This window comes from Trachemys scripta, chromosome 2 (genome assembly GCF_013100865.1).
Source record: "Trachemys scripta elegans isolate TJP31775 chromosome 2, CAS_Tse_1.0, whole genome shotgun sequence".
NCBI classification, from domain to species: domain Eukaryota; kingdom Metazoa; phylum Chordata; order Testudines; family Emydidae; genus Trachemys; species Trachemys scripta.
In genome coordinates, this window is record NC_048299.1 from 254671865 (window position 1) to 254693863 (window position 21999).

The following is a 21999-nucleotide window of genomic DNA, read 5'->3' on the forward strand; positions in this document are numbered from 1 at the left end:
AAGGACCTGAATAAAAAAGGCTGACCTCAAGTCTGACTCACTATTAGCTTCTTTCAACTTTGACAAAAGGAATTTATTAATTTATTTGTTGTTTTTTTCCCCCACAGAGATCAAATTAGAACCAAAGACAGACCTATGAGGTCATCTATTCCATCCCCTACAAATGCAGGATTGTTCCACAGAGTATATATATATTATGCATGTGCTTTGTTTCTTATCACTTAATCTGTTTTTATTCCACAAGAGGGAAAAAAGGAACTAACCCTGTGGTTATTTTTTTTCTACTTAAGTAGTCTCATGTGAGGGAACTTGTCAGAGGACTGAAAAAAAATCTTTATAAATTATGTGGACTCACTAGGTCTCATATACTATTCTGTTAACTCTTTCAAATAATTCTGTTTACAAGGAAATTCTCCTTTTTGGAAAGTAAATTAGTTTGACCCTCTCCATTTATATTTATGCAGTTGTTGTAATACCATGCCCTTAATTACAGCCTCAATCACTTTCCCTGTTATTGAGGTGAAGTTCATTGGTCTATAATTCTTCAGCTCATCTTTGGGTTCTGTTTTGAGATGGGCACCAAATTAGCTATTTTTTAATCATTTTTGGAGAAGTTACTATTTAAGAATATATTATTATTGTCAATAGTTTTTCTGTTTTGATTTTTAGGTCTTTTCACACCATCAGATGAATAACATGCTGCAATGCTATTTTACATTTGTTATTTAGTAAATAAGCTAAAGATAGCCACATGTATCCAGGAAGGACAGGTAACTCTTATCAACATTAATTTAATTATAAATCATGCATACATTTAGTTTCCAGAACCATATAAAAGACAAAAGCAAAATTGAAAGCTACTTTTTTGTTTGAATTAAAAATGCTTAATTTGGGTATGGTGAAGTCATAGGTAAATAAAGCATGGAATAGGAAGTTTAAAAACGTTATTGCTAAATGCAATAAAATACCTTAGAGAGCTGATGTTACAAAACTCAACTGCCATATCTTACTTCTCCATTTAATGTTAATAAATATTTATAGATGGTTTAATAATAGCATTCTATCATAAATTAGTAAAGATATATTAAATTGAAACATATTATACAACAATTAGACATATACTGTAAGATGCTACATGTGTATCTCAGGTATTAGGAAAAAGTATGATAAATGGTTTTATCTGATTAGTTAAATAAGTAGCGTACCAACTTAAGATTGCATTGAATAGTACACAAAGGTTAGAGATCAAATTCCATTTGTTACGTTAACTTTTCCATTTCTTGACTTGACTTCTGAGTGCTTAATATTATCTTACTGTACTTTTTTACTGTTTATTACTTAGATTATTTTATTGGCTTTTGTTTCTTTAAAAAAAAAAAGGGTGGGGGGGCAGAAAAAGTAGCACTCTGGAGAGTGTCTGTCTTCCCTCTTTGGGATTTGTTTCTCAGAGCCTTCCCGGTAGGCTTCGGGGCAGGCCTGAGGAGTGCTCCTCTGCCAAACAGAGGGGAAAAGTCTATTACACACCAAAAAAAAAGGGGAATACCTTTCTCTGGCCCTCTCACTGGAACAGGTGTTGTCCTGTCACTGGCCCCTGGGTGTCAGTCCTTCCCCTAAACAGGCACTGGGTTTTGGGTGTCTCCCCTATGGGGAGAAGTACAGTCTCTCACACTGGAGAAGCCTATCTCCCTGCTGTCTCCAGCCTTGCAGCAGTTTGTCTCCCCCCAACCCAGGAAAGAGATTTTAACAGGTTTCAGTCAGCCCTTAATTGGAATCAGGTGTCCCTAATTGACCTGAAGAAACCCCTTCCCAGCTTGTAGGAAAAAGGGCATTTAGCATTCTAGGGCTAACATACCTGTTTTCCCAGACCTTCCTGCAGCCGTCCGGCCTGACTTTGTCACATTACCTAGACACATTTAAACACTGCCATGTGTGCCATTTAGAAATCAGTGCAAGGAATCACTATTAAAATACCTTTCCGCAACTAATATTTTCCCTGTTTAGAATAATATTGCCCCAATTAAGTAGTAATTACTACCATTCAATACCCATAGTCTTAAAGTAATTTACTGCCAGATGTCCTAACAATATAGCAGTCTTGATATGTTGCACTCCAAAGATGAGGAGTGGACTGTAAATTTGTTTAAATAGTATATAACACTTTTATCCACTTTACCATTTCACACATTCTATACATAGATCCAAACTTTCAAAAGAGGTCTTTAATGTTGGGGGTCTCTCATTTTCCTTGTCCAAATTTAGATTTTGTGCCAAATTTTCTGGTGTGCTAACTGCTCAGAAATGAAAATGAAGTCAATAGGAGGGGTTCTGAGTCCTCATAATCAGACCCTAGGTGAAGTTGAACTCCTCAAATTAGAAACCACTTCTGAAAAAAAAAAACAGCCCCACAGAAATACAGCAGGCTTTGGGAAAGAGAAAATGCAGCCAACCGATATTCAGGATACTGCTCAATATCAGGAGGGGAAATGTCATACAATGACATGTGATTGGAAAAGTGAGGGTTTACGTGTGGGGTTCAGCCTTTCACAAAAAAAAACAAAAAAACATTGAGTTTGGAAGAGAAATTTATCTCACGTTATTAAAAATGGACAAATATCATCATGCTACAACACTACTCACAAATGTGATATTCAGTAGCTATTATTTTCTTTCTTTTTTTAACTCTAGGCCCCCAATTAAAAACACTTGTTTCCATCCATGAATGATGCTGCAGCCACTCACTACAATATATGCCACAGACTCTACACACAGAAAAACAGTTTTGTTTTCTAGGGTCTGAGAATTCTACACGGCAAAGTTCTTGGAACTGCATGTACCAACCCTGCCTTGATTTAAAGCAATGACAACAGGGAAAGTAAATATTGCAAGCCCTCTCCCTTCTATTAGAGCCTGAAAGTTCCATTGCTAGTGAATTTCCTCTCTCTTGTTCTTTTTAAATTCATTTTTCTCCTCACAGAAAATGTTTGTGCAATACATTCTACAACCCAATACATTTTCTTCTTATACATCTTAAGGATCTGCTACTGCTTCTGGCCTCAGATTTCATTTGAAAACAGACTACAATAGACTACTTAGGAAGCTAAAAGTGCTTCCCAAAAGGAATTTTTTTTAAATGTGTATCAATGAAAGAATGTGTTTCGTTCAGGAAAGAAAAACACTTGAAATCTGCAATTAATAAGGTACTGGTCTCGGCAATTTTTAGCTTTTTTGTAGTGAACCTTGGAATATACTGATTTAATCAATTAAAATTTTGTTGAACAAAATATTCTTCTTGACATCTTACCTGGTAAAGAAAAATATATTCTGCTTACAAATTCTTTCATAAAGTCTACAAAAATATATATTCTCTGTCTCACATAAAATATATGTTCAACCTGCTTTTGCCTGTAACAAAATACTTCTGAAGTTGTTATACTGGGTAAAATTTTGAGATTTTTGATGAGTACAAGCTTCTTGGGTTTTTTAAGAAATCTGAAACCCCAAGTCAAAAAAATGCCCCAGAAATCATATTACATATAAATCATCTCAAACCTGCTCCTCAGGTTTGTCTGCTTTCCTCAAGACTCAGCAAGGTCACTCCCTAGATCTTCTCTTCTCAGAGAACCAGTCCCACCATACTTATATGCAGGTGTCATAATAAGTCACCAGACTTACTGAATCAGCAGAACCTACTTAACCCTTTCCCAACAGGATCAAGAGGAGGAGATGAGCTGATTCAATCAAAACTACTATACTGTTGACTATTGCTGAGTTTCACATATTTCCTGTTGTCTATGCTGGAAGAAATCTAATTCTTCCAATACATGGTGAGAGTACGAAAAAGGACATGATTTAAAGTTTACTAGCTGTGTTTCAGTGAGGCAAATTATATAGTATTTCATATATACTTTCTAAATTATATATGCATAGTTGAAAAGCATAATTTCTGTATTTCAGGTTCCTGAAGTAACAATAAAATAACAAACTAACTTTTCTTGCAGGGTATGTACATAAATACTTCACCAAAACAAGAACTTATTTACAATCCTGTGACAGCTTTCCTACAAATAACTGTCAGGAAGAAGCTCCTCGATCTTTTTTGTCTAGATTATGATATTTTTGTTTGTGCTCAAGTTGATATTTAATAATATCAACCTCAAGCTGTCTACATCTGATCCAGTCAATCTCTAAACACATAAAGAACTGTTGTTTGATGGGAAAAAATGTCAGCTGCATTGTTAAACAGGCCCCTAAAGCAAAGCTGATTTAGAAACAGGTTATGAAGATTTTCCTTAAAGTTGAGCAGAAAGCTTTATTGAAAGGAGGAAAAAGACAAAATGTTTTAAACATCAAGAATCCATGTTTTTGTAGACTGGAAAACTTAAAATATATATTCATTGTAAAACAAAATATTTAGGGGAGAAAAAGCTTTCCCTCACTTTATCTGCCAAGACCTGAAATCAAGGCTTTCCTGAAGTGGTATGAATCTGTTTAACCTCTTTGTGCCTCAGTTCCTCAACAATAAAATGGGAGTACTGATACTTCCTTTAATCACAGTGGTGCTGTGTGGATAAATTCATTCATCTTAGTGAGGGGCTTAGTTATGGTTGCTATATAAGAACCTAGACAAGCAGCACTGAGAGTTATTAGTTTAGTTATTTATTATTTTTAATGGAGTAGCACCCACATTGTGCTAGGTACTGTAGATATCTGAAAGAAGAGACAGTCCCTGTCCAATAAGTTTACAGTCTAAAAATGTGGCAACATAACAAGCCCTATGAGATCTTGCCTCTTCTGACTCTTAGGAAAGTGTTTTAGGAAATGTGGCATTACCCTTATAAAAGAAAAAAGTAGTAGGCACAGTTTAAAAATGAAAAGGGTAGAAAAGAAAATGTAGACAGAGCGTGGGGACAGGCAGGGGAAACAGAGGCAAAACAAGACCAAAAATAAATAGTTATCAGGTAATGAAGGGGGATAAGCAGAGGACAAAATGGATGAGAAATATATAAAATGAGAGAGTAAAAGCAAGAGGGTAAGAAAACAAGAAAGGGAGATTGCATTTCTTCCCCCAGCCACATCATTGTCAACAATAGAGAAAAATCCCTCCAACCTGACTAAGGGCATGTCTACCTATACAGTGCTGCAGCACTGATGCAGCTGCCCCACTGCAGCACATCTGGTGAAGATGCTCTATGCCAATAAGAGAGCTCTCCTATCGGCATGATACAACCAACACCGCACACTGACATAGCTGTAGATATCAGCCCTTATGTTGGTGTAACTTTTGTCTCTCAGGAAGGTGGTTTATTCACACCCCTGAGTGACATAAGTTATACGACATAAGCTGTAGTGTAGACATAGCCTAAGCAAAGGCTGTTTTTGTTCCCAAATTTCCAGCATCCCTATCTATCAGTGCAGTAAGAGAGAGAGCCTATGTTTATCTCACAATCATTACTCCCTAGAACTACAGGACAAGATTTTAAGATGTTTAATGTTTCTAGATAAAATATAAAGACTTAAACTTTTACAATTTGAGCAAAGAACATACTGGAGGTGATTACATATATAATATACTATTGTTAATATTTCATTCTTAGGTTTGGGTTTTTTTTTTCTGCATATCATTATTGCTCTACTTTCCTAATTAACCTTTTAGACAGGCATTTTATCCAACAGAGAAGAATGGGTCCTAAGTGTTTTGCAAGCTAATAAAAAAATGTTTTAAAAAGAGGTTTCAAAATGTATGTATTTATTACAGCATATTTAAATAATTTTCATAAAACTAAGTGAGTAGGAACATAAAATAATACTATATGTAGTACTGCTTAATCTTAAAAGGCAAAATACATTTTCAGTGCATCACATGTTCATCTCAGAGATTCTCTCACAACTCAAATATGCAGAAAAAGAGAACATACATTCTGGAATAGGTTTCAGATAATGTTCCATTCTAAAACCTGTTACATTATAGAGTATTAAAATATTCAGGAAATCACTTTCAGCTGGCATTGCTGAATCCTCAAACTTAGCTTATTTATCCAAAACAAAAGAGAATTAAATACAAAAAAAATAAAAATAAAAGAAACACTCTAAATTTGGCTTCCAGATATTGGTTAAAATGTGTAGTAGCCCCATTTAAAAAACAGTCAAGTCTCTGCTCCTGGAATTCCCTGAAGATGTATTTGACAAAAACAGCTGGGTCTTTACAGAATCAGTGTCAGGAGGATACTGAATAGTTACCAATAAAAATATTATTGGAGTTACTCTGCATTCACACTGGAGTGACTAAGAGCAGAATTTGGCTAGGTATACTGAAAAGTTCCTTACTGTAGCAATTTGGAATCTTCCTGACACCGACTCCATAAAGAACCAATTGTCTCCATAATACAGCTATTGAAGAACTTCCATGCAGAGACTTCTCCTTCTATGGCTGCCTCAGAGGAATATCAAAATATCTCAGAATATAAAAATGGCAAATTATCCAAGTATGGTATAGACCAAAATTATTAAATGATAGTCCCCAAAAGAGTTTCTGAGTCAGGAATTAATCCATGTATGACCCTGTGTGTTAAATCACAGTACTCATCCCAGGTGATCTCAATAAGTCTTTGCAAAGAAAAAGGAGTTAAAGTGAAATGACCGCCCCACACATTATTGGTGGGAGTCATCATCTAGCTTGTAGGAAAAAGTGCATGGTCCCTTTAAGGGCCAGGCAGCTAGAGAGTGACTTGCTGCACAAGGTTCAGATCAGGTCAGCATGGGGAGGCTGACGCATCCCCTCCCCCAAGTGATCAGAAGAGAGGGGAGAGTATTTAGATCTATGCCAGGGCAGGAAATGCCCTTTTCTACCTGAACCAGATAGATCAGCACTCACCATCACACCCCTGGAAGTAATGAAATACCAGGTTTTGTCATGATTTGCTGTGGGCATTATGCTAGTCATTCCTTTCTCAGGGGGTTGGGAAGAATTTTTTTTCCCCTCACCGTCAGATTTGCCAAGGCAAGATAAAGGTTTTTTTCACCTTCCCCACAGTGGGTTGGGGGTTTAGTTGGGGAGGACGTGAAACAGGGGTCAGGCTATGATTATGTAACTCACTATGTAAGTATAGGGCAGATGTCCAATGCAGGTTACCCCATAGGGAAGTGATATGATGATCAGATCAAATGGATTGGTAAAGGATTTAAAGGAGATATTCTCTAAAGGAGAGGAAAAAGGGGGAGGGGGATTGTGGCTCCCATGACTGGTATGGCAGGGAACCAACCCCCCACCTTCTTTATAGCCTCCCTGAACCCTCATTCAAGGGAGTTGCTGGTGAGGTCTCAACAGCGGGTTGGCTGGGGATCAGGATGGGTAAACAGGGTGGGCAGACAAGAGCCTTCCCCTCTCCAAGTATATGTAAATGATTATGGAATTACTTGCACTGTACATTTTTATCTGTCGGTTACTCCCTGACATTCAAGAAATAAAGTTGAGACCTAATTAAACAACACTCTATATCTCCTGTCCTTCTTCTGGCATAGCCGGACAATGCATCTTCATCTTCATCTTCAAAATTCCATCTTCATTCCGGCCAGAAAGGAGGAAAAAAAGACAGCATTCAAGTCCATCTCTTCACAACATCAAAATGCTTTCTCCTCTTAAGTGTAGGCTGGATAATACAGTTCCCCTGACACTCCAACTTGTTTTCCTGTCTGGCTGATTTAGAATTGTGTTTCTGCCTTAAATTCTGTTACCGGTCATCTACATAGTTTTTGCACTTTCAGAAAAGATAAACTCCTTTACATGTAACCTTCTAACAACTTAGAAATAAATATAACCAGGTAGAATCTTCAGAGTCAATAATTCACTCAGCTATTTTAAAACAAAATCTCCAATTCCCTGCTTCCTAAAATGCTAATAATATGCAAGACAGAAACTCTTTTTTTTTTTAAATATATCTATTCTGTTATTAGGGACTTGTTCTTAAATCAAGGAGTCAAAAATGTGTCATGACCTTGATGCATTGTTTTCTAATTCAGCTACCCAAATTCCCATTCTCTGAATCTGTGCAGATATAGCTTCCACTTTTATTCTCTGCTCCATTCAGATAATTCTGTATGTCATCTAGTTGATGTGCACCAGTTCCAAATCTTTACTTATAGCATCCTTTAACTCTGCAAAGCCAATTTCCATCCAAAATCTCATACAACTGGTTCTCCGTGTTGTGGATCTAGCAACTTTACCCAAAAGGGCTTGGCATGAAAATATTTTATCTAGGGTATATTGGCTGTTGGTTATATTTTTGTTTGTTTTTGTTGGGGTTTTTTTTGGGATCTATAATGAATAAACACACACTCTCAAGGACCACAACAAAAAGAATTGCCTTGAAAATGAAGGTTTCTTACTTGTAACGGAGACTCTTTTAGATTGGCTTGCACATTCCCACTCTTTAGATATATGTCAATCAATGCCATTGAAAAGTTCAGCCTTCTATTAGCAGCGCCTATTAGAGTGCTCAAGTGCCCCCCTCCCTACCTCTCCTCTCAGCGTTCGAGCACACTCTGAGGGAGAACCTATAAAAGGGGCAAGGCAGATGTCACCGCCTCAGTTCATTCCATTGCTAATGCAGAATCATAGTTAGCTGGGATTCTGCAGAAGAGGGAGGGGAAAGGGAGTATGAAGAACCCTTGTAAAAAAGTAACCAACCGTAATTGAGAGAAAGAAAGAAAGAAAGAAAGAAAGAAAGAAAGAAAGAAAGAAAGAAAAATGGTGGGTAACGACTGCAGAACTGATCTACCAAATTGGGCATCTGATCTAGCTGCAATATTTAAGACATAATTCTTAGTAAATGTATTGAACTTAATACGACCATTTAATAAATTTCAATTAGTGGGACATGCCTTAAATATGCTATAAAATCAGCCATTGCTCTAGTGGAGTGTGGAACAGTGGGGAGACCACGAGGCATTGTTATAACTTTCTACTATACACAGCCAACACATCTAGATGATGTTTCAGTGGAAATGGTATTTCCCTTATGGTTACTCATATATGAAACTGTTTGTGAAATTCTAAAATCTTTGGTCCTATCTAAATAGAAAGTTAGCACCTTTTTATCATCCAAACAATGTAATTTTTACTCCGTCTTATGTAAATATGGTCTGGGACACCTGTAGAGTAATGGATCGATTAATATGGAAATTGGAAACAACTTTAGATATAAATTTTGGGTAGGGACAAAGAATTACTTTATCTTTATGAAAACTTGTAAATGGAGAGCCAGCCATTATGGCATGAAGTTCACTGACCCTCCTGGCTGAAGTTATTGCATAAATGTGGTTTTAATTGAAACATGAAATAGAGAAGAAGAAGAAAATTTTGAATGATGGAGACAAAGCTTTGTTAGCACAAAGTTTAAATTCCATGAAGCTCTCTCACAGGGAGATAAAGATTTAGCAAACCTTTCAGATACCTCTTGACAATTCTGTGAGAGAATATTTACCATCTACTGGTATATGGAAAGTTGCTATTGCAACTAGATGTACCTTGAGTGATCCAGTAAATAAACCCTTATTCTTAGAAACAGCAAATACTCTCTTATGGATTGAATAAGAACTGACCCAGTACCTCATAATGAATATCTTTTCCATTTTAAATAACTTTTCCATGTTTATTGTCTTCTAGCTTTACCTAAAGCACATTGTACATCTGCATCCTATTGCCCACATTGTCAGATGCAACTAAAGTGGATCTGGATAGTACGCTACCCGTTGCTGCTGTCACAGGTGGTCTGGTGATATTGGTAAGCATTTGTAGCCTCCTTTGGAAAGAAGGAGTCAGTCTGTTTACTACTGTCTTGGCTAAGTTGGGGTAATAAGTATCACCCCAGTTTGGATGAATTTTGTCTGAACTTCACAACCTTCAACATTAGAGGGAATGGTAGGATAGCATAAATCAGCTCTGTACCCCAACTGAGGAGGAATGTATCTGTAGGAAGTGAACATCTGCTCATTATCTTAAACAATAATGAGGGCACTTGACATTGAGCCTTGTGGCAAATAGGTCTATATTTGGTATACTCCAAAGAGGAAAAAAATTTCCTGTACCACAGTCTCCTTTAAGGACCATTTGTGCATCTGGGAAGAGTCTCTGCTTAGTTAGTCTGCTAACTCTTTGAGAGATCCTCCACATGCAGAACTACTGTATAAATCTTGTGCATTATATATCAATCCCAATACCAATTGCCTCTTTGCAAAGCTGTGATGACTGAGTCCCTTCCTTTTTGTTTACATAGTATATTACCATCCTATTGTCTGTGGCCATTTGAACCAAGATCCTTGCACCTGAAGAAGGAATTATCTGAGTGCCAAACAAATTGTTATTAGCTCCAGAACACTGATATGAAGGTGACACTTGCTGATTCCACAGTTTTTTTGTTAACATATTTGTTAACCCTGGCCTGTTTTGAGGTGTCTTTTGTAATTTTCATGGAAGGAGAGAGAGGATTGATGCATGTTCCTGGTCCAACCAGCATAACAGAGGTTTCTGGATTTTCTTTGGAATGGTAAGAATTAGATTCATGTTGTCTACTGAAGGTCTGAATCTTCTTGCCAAACAGTGTGGAAGGGGTCACATTCTTAGTCTTGCATAGGGCGTGACATAAGTATTTGATTCATAATACCCAGTAGGGAGAGGAAGAAACTTACTTTCTGAGATGGACTCTAAAGCAGAGACGGAATGTTAGATTTCAGTTTCAGAAATTTCTTCTCCAGGAGATAAGTCCTCACCATGCTGGAGTTTAGAAGTGCTCCTATGAAAAAAATATTTTGTGATGGGGTCAAAAAGTATTTCTGTTAATCCAAAAGCCCAAGTTTTGGAATAGAAAGCATGTGACTTGAGTGACTCCTTTCTGATCATCTTCAGAAGATCCTTTTTTAGGAGTCAATTGTCTAATGAAAAAGAAAAATCCCTTGTCTTCTCAGAAAAGCTGACACTACAGACTGACATTCTGCAAATACTTGAGGTGCAGTAGAAAGGCTAATGGGGAGAATCCTGTATTGGAAATGGTCCTGCCCTATGGCAAAAAGAAAGATAATTCCTGCTTGATGGTCTTATCAAAGTGAGTATCTTTGGTTTACTACTCTCAATCTCAATCTAGACGGGAGAAGGAAGGAGGGGGATAATGGATCCCAGTGTTATCATTTTGAAGCAAAACTTTCAGATGTATCTGTTCAGTTCCTCAGATCCAGGATTGGAAAAAGACCACCAACTTCCTTTGGAAGTAGGAAATATCAGGAGTAGAAACCTTGTTATCTGAGATCTACAAGAACCTCCTCTATTACTCCTTCTTTTAGTAGAGAATTGATTTCCACTCTTAACACAGACTCATGAGAGGGGTCCCTGGATAGGAAGGGAGAGGGAGGGTTTTGAACTGGATGGTATAACCATCTTTTATAGTGTCCAAAACCCGTATGTCCATAGTGATCTTTTGCCACTCATTGTAAAAGCAGCATAAACTGACTCCAAATGTTAGGGAAACAGAATTCAAGGTTGAATTATTGTTCTTAAACTTCATATAATCATAGAAGTGTAGGACTTGAAGGGACCTCAATAGGTCATCTAGTCCAGTCCCCTGCACTCAAAGCAGGACTATGTAATAACTAGACTATTCCTGACAGGAGTTTGTCTACCTTGTTCTTAAAAACTTCCAATGACAGATATTTCACAATCTCCAGAGGCAATTTATTCCAGTGCTTAACTGTGACAATTAGAAATGTTTTCCTAATGTCCAACCTAAACCTCTTTTACTGCAATTTAAGCCCATTGCTTCTTGTCCTATCCTCAGAGGTTAAGGAGAAGAATTTTTCACCCTACTCCTTGTAACAACCATTTATGTACTTGAAAACTGTTATCATGCTCCCGTCCTCAGTCTTCTCTTTTCCTGACTAAACAAACCATTTTTTTTCCATCTTTCATGTGAGACAGTATCAAAAGCCTTACTAAAGTCAAGATATTCCACATCTATTGCTTCCTCAGTGAGGTCTAACTGCACTTAAAGAAGAAGTGGAAGATAAATACTTTTGACTCATATTGGATTTCAAGGGATGCCTTTTATATTGTTAAGAAGCATTTAAGTAGTGCTGATTCTGGTATTGCTGTCTGCCTTTATTGAGGAAGATAATAAAAAGATATCTATGGATGAAGAAAATAATTTTCTTCCTAAATAATCTAATGTTTTTCCTCTCTGTCACTGGGAGTAGAATATAAATACCCCATTTTTGATTGTTGCAGTCACTATCTGAGAATTAGGGGCAGGATGCACGTGAAAACAAGAAAACCCATCACACTGGATCTGATAAAGTTTATCTGCTTTCTTAGCAATTGATTGGCAGAAAGATGGAATATTCAATATTGATTTTGCTGGCTGCCAAAGACCCTCCAGAATGGGCAGAGCAATTTTGATTCTAGAGGTATTTCCAAGGATGTAAAAACCAGGATGAGGAATCCCCTCCAGTGAAACAGAAGCCAATTTTAAAGTAGAAATCATTCTGCTGACTAACTTGTGGAATTGGATACCATCCTCAGAAGTTGAGGGAGCTGAGGCTACTCCTACATTTTCATCTGGAGCGGAGGTGCCCATGAGTTCATGTTGCTGATGCAAAATCTTGATTTGTGGAGTTGCAACACATTTCTCTTCCTCATCATATAAGATGTCTTGGATAACCATAAGGGGCCTTGGTATGGGATCCATTAGAGTGGGATCTGAGTGTCCCAGATCCAAGTGTCTTAGACTGAGTGTCCTGGATCTGCAAAAATATTCCTGCCTCGGTGCAGATGCAATGTGCTAGCTCTTGAAACAGGTTGAGATGGAAACTCTGGATTTGGCCAAGGCATCCAGAAATGCACTTCCCAGTCCTTCCAGCTTGTCCAATCCAGCACAATATCACAGTTAGGAGAATGTATGCATTTACAATACTCCATCTCAGAAGAATGCTCCTTAGAAAGTTAAGGATCTGGATAAATGGTTGGATCCAACTCTTCCTCTGAATGAGGGTCCAAGCTCAGATCTGACAAGGAAATAATTGGGTACCACTGAGGTAGGGATCTGCAGTAGTGTCAGAGGTGACAGGGGTCTTGGGATTTTGAGGCAATATAACCAAGGACTCACATGGAATCTGAAGAAGGCTCACATCCATCCATGATCAGCATCTGGAAGGAACTGATGGGCTCAAACACTGAGGCGAGGAGGGAGAGGAGGCATATGAGCACTCTAACAGGCACTGCTAACAGAAGTCTGCACAATTCAATGGCACCAGCTGGCACATATTCCAAAAGTGGGAATTTGCAGAGGACACTTGAAGAAGAATCTAGCTCCAACTTCCAGCTGAACAGAACTACCTTTCAAACACATAGGCACTCAGATTCAAATTGCATCATGGTGATGAGGCAGTATAAAGTATACCATTTATGGAAAAAATAAAAGTTTAGGTAGATTATTTAAATAGGTATGCAAATACACACATAGAAGAACAAAATGGAGATGAGACTATAACTGGTCATCTTTGTGCTCTCCTTTCTATCTACACACAGAACATTAGTTTAGTTATTGAAGAACTACTATTTCTATGACAGAATAAATGTACAACATGAATAAAATGTCATGTGTATAATAAGACACTGTCCACAAATGACCTACCCTCTAAAAGGGAATCATGTAAATAGTGGAAGAAGGTATTTAAGCTGTGCAAAATCTCTAAATCAAACCTCAAATTCTCTTTCAAATTTACCTACTGTTCAAGGTTTGCTGTATTCACAAACTGCACCCTCTGCCTCTGAAATATGGTGAATATGAACTTGGGTTTTGGTGTGTATTTGTCTGCTCTGCATGCTTCATAATCCTGTCCACCTTCTCCTCTCAGCAGCTGCTTGCTTTTAACGTAATTAAGACTGGACTTCCTTCTTACATTAGCTGTCTTAAGGGGGACCCTGTACTTGGAGAGTCAATATGGTCCTTTATGAGCTAAAATTATGCTAGTCTTGGTTTTGAGTATGGTCCCTAAATATCATGGTGATGGGTTTATTAGAAATATTATACATCAATATCCTCATGCAGCACATTCCTCCTAGGGTGTGGGCTGTTTCCCTTATCTCAATACTTAGAGTGCCTCGTACAGACAGAGGGCATGATGCCTTCCAGATCCACCCCACTCCCTGCTCACCCTGCCAAAAAACTGTCAAGAAGGAACAGAGAAGAATCTTTGTTCTTCCTGCTTAGCAGATGCACTGAGCTCACAGAGACAATCAGAACTCTTAGTTGGTAAGCTCTAGCAGAAGATTTGCCAAGGTTCCCTAGAATGTGGCAGCCTTGGGTTTCCCTAACTACCATGCTAAAGATTGAAGAACTTTTCTCAGCCCTAGCTCAGTAGAGATAGATAGCAAGGATGTGTGGATTTGTTCCCACTTATGCTATATAACTGAGTTGTTTAACTTACCCAGAATATTCTTTAGGATGGAAGGAAGTGGCAATCCATACTGAGTGGACTTCAGAAGACCCTTTTAGTATACCAACCACCCATCAACACCAAGGACCAGAGGGAAGCACTGGAAGGAGTCAGATAGGCCCAGGAGAAATTAACATATGTGTATAGAGGGTACAGTGTGTGGCAGCTCATGTTTCCTCCAACCGACAGAAAGGTTAAATGATGGACCAGACTTGTTAGGGGAAAGAGAGCACCAGATGAGTAGTCTTTGTGATGGGGAGAAGGAGGAATGATTCAAGGGTAGAATAGTGGGTACCATCTGTATTGGGTTCCCCAAGGAGGCTTAATCCTCCAAGCCTTCAGGTATTGCTTCACTCTCAACTCTTTTTGAAGTAAAATGCAAGTTCATATTGTTCTAGTATCATTAATGAATACACTGCAATTAGACAGAAGCATAATCTTATTTTATCCTTTAAATCTGCTCCTCCACTTCTGACATACCTCCATATGCCCAGGTCCACATCTCTTCTTATCACATTGATACCTCCTACATATGTTCTATAGATACCTTAAATTTAAATGGCAAAAAATGAACTTCTAATCTTTTCTCCTAAACCCTCTCATCTCCTCAATTGCTCCATCATTACCGCTCCAACCTATCAAGCTTGCAGTATTAGAATTTTATTTTACTTTTTTTACTTCCTCCTCAGATCCAGATTCTCTCCAAATCTACTTACTTTTTGTGCATACTTCTTAAATATTTCCCCAAATACATCCCCATTGGCAAAACTCCTGTTTTCTTTGTTTTCCTTCACCCAAAGTACAGAAACCTCCACGTTTCCAGCATTTGTGACACTCACAGCAACTCTTTTCAATATATGCAATGTTCTGCAACTAAATAACCTTCTCCCACTGCTCTGACCCTCTCCTCAAATCTCCTTTCTTGGTCCCAGTGTTCTCCTGCATTAAGTTAATACCTGCCCTTATTTGTAAGGCTTGCCATACCTCTGACCCTGGCTATATCTCATCTCCTGTCCCTCCCCACTTTGCTGTCTGGGCTCTGTTCACTCTTTTGGTCTAGTTACTCCCTATTGCTTCTCCTCACAAGCTCACTGTCACACTGTCTCCACACTGCCTTCTTCTTACACCTGAGATGACATCATTCTACTGGTACACCAAGCATCCTCACCTTCAAATCCCTGTTTAACACCTATTTATTTTCAGATTGCCATCCAGCACTGACAAACTCCTTTGTGCTCACTTCTCCATTCCTCTCCCTGACCTAGATCTTTATTTTAAAATATCAATGTGGAAAAGACACTATATGACTCACATGATTATTAGCTTTGACCCTTGCCCTTTCTTTCCACCTTTCTTTATTTGCTCTCACCACATTTTCTGTTGGTCTAATTTAGCTACTAGGCTCTGCAGGGCAGGGACCATGTCATTTTAAAATCTGTGTCAAGTACCATGGGGCTATGGTGATATATCCGTATACCATTACCTCTGTAAGAAAATAAAACAATAATTGTCTTTATTTTTTCTCTTTACTTTTAAACTTTTGGGTGAAACTGATGCTTATGCCACATAGATCACCTAGGGTGAACAAGAGGATCACACATGTTGTTGTGGCCAAAACAGACAAAGTCATGCGTCACTGACAACTGCCCTCTAACCTGACTTGATGGTTGTCTGAGGGATCCACACTTTGCTACCATACATTGGCTTGGCAAGCTCTGCATCCGATAAGAAGACGACCACATAGCTACTGATACATCCTCACAACAGCAACAGCATTTTCATCTTATATACCACATATCCTCCTCATGCCAAACCAGCTCAAGAACCTTGTTAGTTAAGTTTTTTTACACAACTGACTGATATACCTCAATCTCAACCCATATTATTCCAGACTTGGGCATCTGTTCAGATTGTTGTGATAGGCCTGGGGGGTCAGGCACAGAAGAGTTTAGAAACTCATGTTTACATTTATTTAATATAAATCAAATTAAATCAAATTACACCTAGACATATCACATACATTATGGAATGAGCTAATTTCTCAAGTGGAAATATATTTGCTTGCATCAAGTGCCTGGATTTAAATAATCACAGAAGTATTCTATTTTGACTTTTCTACAATATAGAACATACAATAAATAATAACAAACCTACTTTTCAATTGTATTCTGAGGACTCAGTCCTTCTAAGGACACAATCAGACATTTATAGATCTGCTATACAGAGCTCCATGCACAATCAGGGCCTAAGACATTTGGATGCTTCCAGTATTACTGAATAGAGAATGGAAAGCATTTCCTAGCATGAAAAATAAACCTTATCTAATATTTGCTTATATTTATGTACTGCTAAGCATGTCCACAGTAGCTTATTGTTACCTTTGTAGTTCACCTTGAAGCCAATTGAGCCCACACTTTCATCCGTTTGAAGGTGTAACCACATCTGACTGTTCATGCTCACAATTAAATCTGGTACAAAACTTCCCGTTAATCTAGAAGAAAAACAAACAAAAATAATATTTAATGAGAAAATCATCTGGAATTAAATATGAGTTTGTCGCAGATATAAAATCCCGGTAAGGAAGCCTTGATTACAGCCCTCTGAGAACCACAATATTCAGGTACATAAAAATGATTATGAGAAAATTAATAGTTCTTAATCAGATAACTGTTTTTGGTTTGCAACAGTAAAAAATAAAATCAGATTAATTTTGTTTCATCTGTGCCATTGACACTTAGATTTGATAGAGGAAAAAGATAGAATCTATTCATTTTTTTAAAACAAATCTTTTTTTTTTTAATCACAGAATGTTACTGCTTTGTAATCATAGAATCATAAAACTGGAAGGCTCCTCGAGAGGTCATCTAGTCCAGTCTCCTGCACTCAGCAGGACTAAGTATTATCTAGACCATTCCTGACAGATGATTGTCTAACCTGCTCTTAAAAATCTCCAATGATGGTGTGACATTGAACTTCATATGTTTTATGGAAATATGCTTATGAGTGTGAATATGATGTAACTGGAATATGCTTTATGCAAAAGGTCTCATAACAAAGGTTATAACCTACTGAATATATGCCTCCTATTTGTAAGCATGTAACATTCTTGTATCTGAAGCTACAAATATGAAGTATAAATCATTTACATTTATATGTCTGAGGACATATTGTAATTATGCAAAGTGTGGGCCATTAATGGTGGTTTAGAATCTTGATGGCACCCATTGACTAGGACAATTGGTTGCAAATGGTTTATTTACCTGCAAACCTTCCTGTGTACGTGTGGGCCAACCCACGATGAATGGAGACTAGGGGACTTACAGTGACATGTGACCATGTCACATGAGACTGGAATCCATCTTAATCCTTGTACTTTTCCATTGATGAGGCAGAGGTGGGGACAAGCGCAGACAAAAGATTCCCGCCTTGTGCCAAAGATTTAAAAGGGGGTTGAGCGGGACAAATGGGGTGGCCAGTCATGAGAAAACCCCTGCTTACTACCTGAGATGTTTGCTGGATCTAACAAAGACTGTACCAGGGGAAAGGATTGGGTCCAGACTAGGACGGAGTCTAGTCTGTGAAAGAAGCTTATTGGAACATCTTTGAGGGTGAGATATTACCTGTAATCGGTTTCTTAATGTATTAGGCTCAGACTTGCTTGTTTTGTTTTCTTTTGCTTTGTGATTTACTTTGTTCTGGCTGTTATTACTTGAACCCAGTTAATCCTACTTTTTATGCTTAATAAAATCACTTTTCTTTATTAATAAACCAAGAGTAAGTGATTAATATCTGGGTGAGCAAACAGCTGTACATATCTCTCTATCAGAGAGGCAAACAATTTACAAATTTACCCTGTATAAGCTTTATACAGAGTAAAATGGATTTATTTGGGGTTTGGATCCCATTGGGAGCTGGGTGTCTGGGTGCTGGAGACAGGTAACCTGCTGAGCTGTTTTTAGTTAAAGTTTGCAGCTTTGGGAGCGTGGCCCAAACTCTGGGTCTGTATTGGACCAGACTAGCATGTCTGGCTCAACAAGACAGGGTTCTGGAGTCCCAAGCTGGCAGGAAAAATGGGCTCAGAGGTAATTTCAGCACATCAGGTAACAGTCCCCAGGGGATCTCTGTGACCAAACCTGTCACAGATGGAAATTCTATAACCTCCTTAGTCAATTTATTCCAGTGCTTAACCACCCTGACAGTTAGGAATTTTTTCCTAATGTTCAAACTACACCGCCCTTGCTGCAATTTAAGCCCATTGCTTCTTGTCCTATCCTCAGAGGTTAAGAAAAAAAAATTCTTCCTCCTCCTTGTAACAACCTTTTACATATTTGAAAACTGTTATCATGTCCTCTCTCAGTCTTCTCTTTTCCAGATTAAACAAACCCATTTTTTTTTCAATCTTCCCTCATAGGTCATGGTTTCTAGACCTTTAATAATTTTTGTTGCTCTTCTCTGGACTTTCTCATATTTGTCCACATCCTTCCTGAAATGTTGCACCCAAAACTGGACATAATACTCCAGTTGAGTCTTAATCAGCGCAGAGTAGAGCAGAAGAATTACTTCTTATGTCTTGCTTACAACACTGCTGCTAATACATCCCAGAAGGATGTTCGCTTTTTTTTCAACGGCATTACACTGTTGACTCATATTTAGCTTGTGGTCCGCTCTGACCCCCAGCTCCTTTTCTGCAGTACTCCTTCCTAGAAAGTCATTTCCCATTTTGTATGTGTGCATCTGATTGTTCCTTTCTAAGAGGCGTACTTTACATTTCTCCTTATTGAATTTCATCCTATTTACTTCAGACCATTTCTCCAGTTTGTTCCGATCATTTTGAATTTTAATCCTATCCTCCAAAGCACTTGCAACCCCTCCCAGCTTGGTATCATCCGCAAACATTATAAGTGTACTCTGTATGCAATTATCTAAATCATTGCTTAATCCTTGATATTGAACAGAACCGGACCCAGAACTGATCCCTGAGGGACCCCAGTTGTTGTGCCCTTCCAGAATGATTGTGAACCACTGATAACTACACTCTGGGAATGGTTTTCCAACCAGTTTTGCACCCACCTTATAGTAGCTCCATCTAGGTTGTATTTCCCTAGTTTGTTTATGAGTAGGTCATGCGAAACAGTATCAAAAGCTTTATTAAAGTCAAGATATATCACATCTACTTCTTTCCCCCATCCAGAAAGCTTGTTACCCTGTTAAAGAAAGCTATCAGGTTGGTTTGACATGACTGTTTTTTGACAAATCCTTTCTGACTGTTACTTATCACCTTATTATCTTCTAGTTGTTTGCAAATTGAATGCTTAATTATTTGCTCCATTATCTTTCTGGGTACAGACGTTAAGCTGACTGTTCTGTAATTCCCTGGGTTGTCCTTATTTCCCTTTTTATAGATTGGCACTATATTTTCCCTTTTCCAGTCTTCTGGAATCTCTCCAATCTTCCATGACTTTTCAAAGATAATTGCTAATGACTCAGATATCTCCTTGAGTATTCTAGGATGCATTTCATCAGGCCCTGGTGACTTGAAGACATCTAATTTGTCCAAGTAATTTTTAACTTTTTCTTTCCCTATTTTAGCCTCTTCTGACCCTACCTCATTTTCACTGGCGTTCACTATGTTAGACATCCAATCACCACCACCTTCTTGGTGAAAACCAAAACAAAGAAGTCATTAAGCACCTCTGCCATTTGCACTTCTGTTATTTCCCCCCGCCCCCATTGAGTAATGAACCTATCCTGTCCTTGGTCTTCTTCTTGCTTCTAATGTATTTGTAGAATGTTTTCTTGTTACCCTTTATGTCTCTAGCTAGTTTGATCTTGTTTTTTGCCTTGGCCTTTCTAATTTTGTCCCTACATACTTGTGTTATTTGTTTATATTCATCCTTTGTAATTTAACCTAGTTTCCACTTTTTGTAGGACTCTTGATTTTTAGATCATTGAAGAACTCCTGGTTAAGCCAGTGTGGTCTTTTGCCATACTTCCTATCTTTCCTATGCAGTGGGATAGTTTGCTCTTGTGCCCTAAATAATGTCTCTTTGAAAAATTGCCAACTGTCTTCTATTGTTTTTCCCCTTTAGACTTGCTTACTTACTAACCAACTCCCTGAGTTTGCTAAAGTCTGCCTTCTTGAAATCCATTGTCTTTATTTTGCTACCATTCCTTAGAATCATGAACCCTATCATTTCATAATAACTTTCACACAAGCTACCTTCCACTTTCAAAATCTCAGCCAGTTCTTCCCTATTTGTCAAAATCAAATCTAGAACAGCATCTCCCCTTGTAGCTTTCTCCAACTTCTGAACAAAAAAAAAAAAATGTCTCCAATACACTTTAAGAACGTATGGGATAATTTGTGCCCTGATCTGTTATTTTCCCAAAAGATGTCTGGGTATTTGAAGTCCCCCATCACCACCAAGTCCTGTGCTTTGGATGATTTTGTTAATTGTTTAAAAAAAGACTCATCCACCTTTTCTTCCTGGTTTGGTGGAGTGTAGTAGACCCTAGCATGACATCACCCTTGTTTTTTATCCCTTTTATCTTTACCCAGAGACTTTCAAGAAGTCTGTCTCCTATTTCCAACTCAACCTCAGTCTGAGTGTATACGTTTTTAATATATAAGGCAACACCTCCTCCCTTTTCCCCCTGTCTATCCTTCCTGAGCAAGCTGTACCCTTCTACACCAATGTTCAAGTCATGCTTATTATCCCACCAGGATAATCTTCTTGTTCTCATCATAACCTATCATGGCAGCAATAACATAGGAAAAGAAAAAAAATAACTGAAACATAGAAAAAAGATTAAGGGCCTGACTGCAGAACCCTTACTCATGTTAATGAGAAATTACTCATGTAAGTGGTTCCTATTCTTCGCTTCCAGTCCACTGCTTCAACCACTAGACCATACAATCTCTCCTGAGTAGGAACAAAACCTGAACTAACTCTCTCTTTTAAAAAGGGAAACAGTTTATTTAGGGCATTTTAAGTTAAACTGTTTCATATCATTCTCAATAAGAGACAATAAGAAAAAATAATTAATTTATGTTTGAACTCACTAGAGTATAATTTTCAGAAAAAAAAAAACATCCAATATTGATTTTAAAATTGCCAGCGGTAGAGAATTGACAACAACCCTTATTAATTTGTTCCAATGGTTAACTAGTCATTGGGTGAAAGAAAAAGAAAAAAGAGTGATTCCATATCTCAGTGGTTAGGTTATTCACTTGGGAGTGGGAGGATTTGTGTTCAAATCCCTACTCCAAATCAGGTAAAGGAGGGATTTGCACCCTGGTCTCCTACATCCTGGGTAAGAACTCTAACCACTGAGCCAGAAGTTATAAGGGCACCACCAGCAGCAGAGTTTTGTGCAGGGCCTGATCTGTTAGGCAACCTCTGAGACTGCCTACCAGATTGATCCCCACAGGCAAGACTATGGGGGGGGGATACCTCGTTTGATGATCCTGCATGGACTTAGACATGAGCTAGGCACCGAGGCATTAGGACAGGCAGCTGT

General features: G+C 38.1%; 1 protein-coding gene across 1 annotated transcript in view; it reads right to left on the minus strand.

Moving 5' to 3' along the window:
- The window catches only part of CSMD3 (CUB and Sushi multiple domains 3), a 1107808-nt gene that overhangs the window by 524921 nt on the left and 560888 nt on the right, over positions 1–21999 (minus strand). The window contains exon 13 of the mRNA XM_034759587.1: positions 16857–16969. Within this exon, the coding sequence (XP_034615478.1) occupies positions 16857–16969 (113 nt within the window). The remainder of the gene's footprint in view (positions 1–16856; positions 16970–21999) is intronic.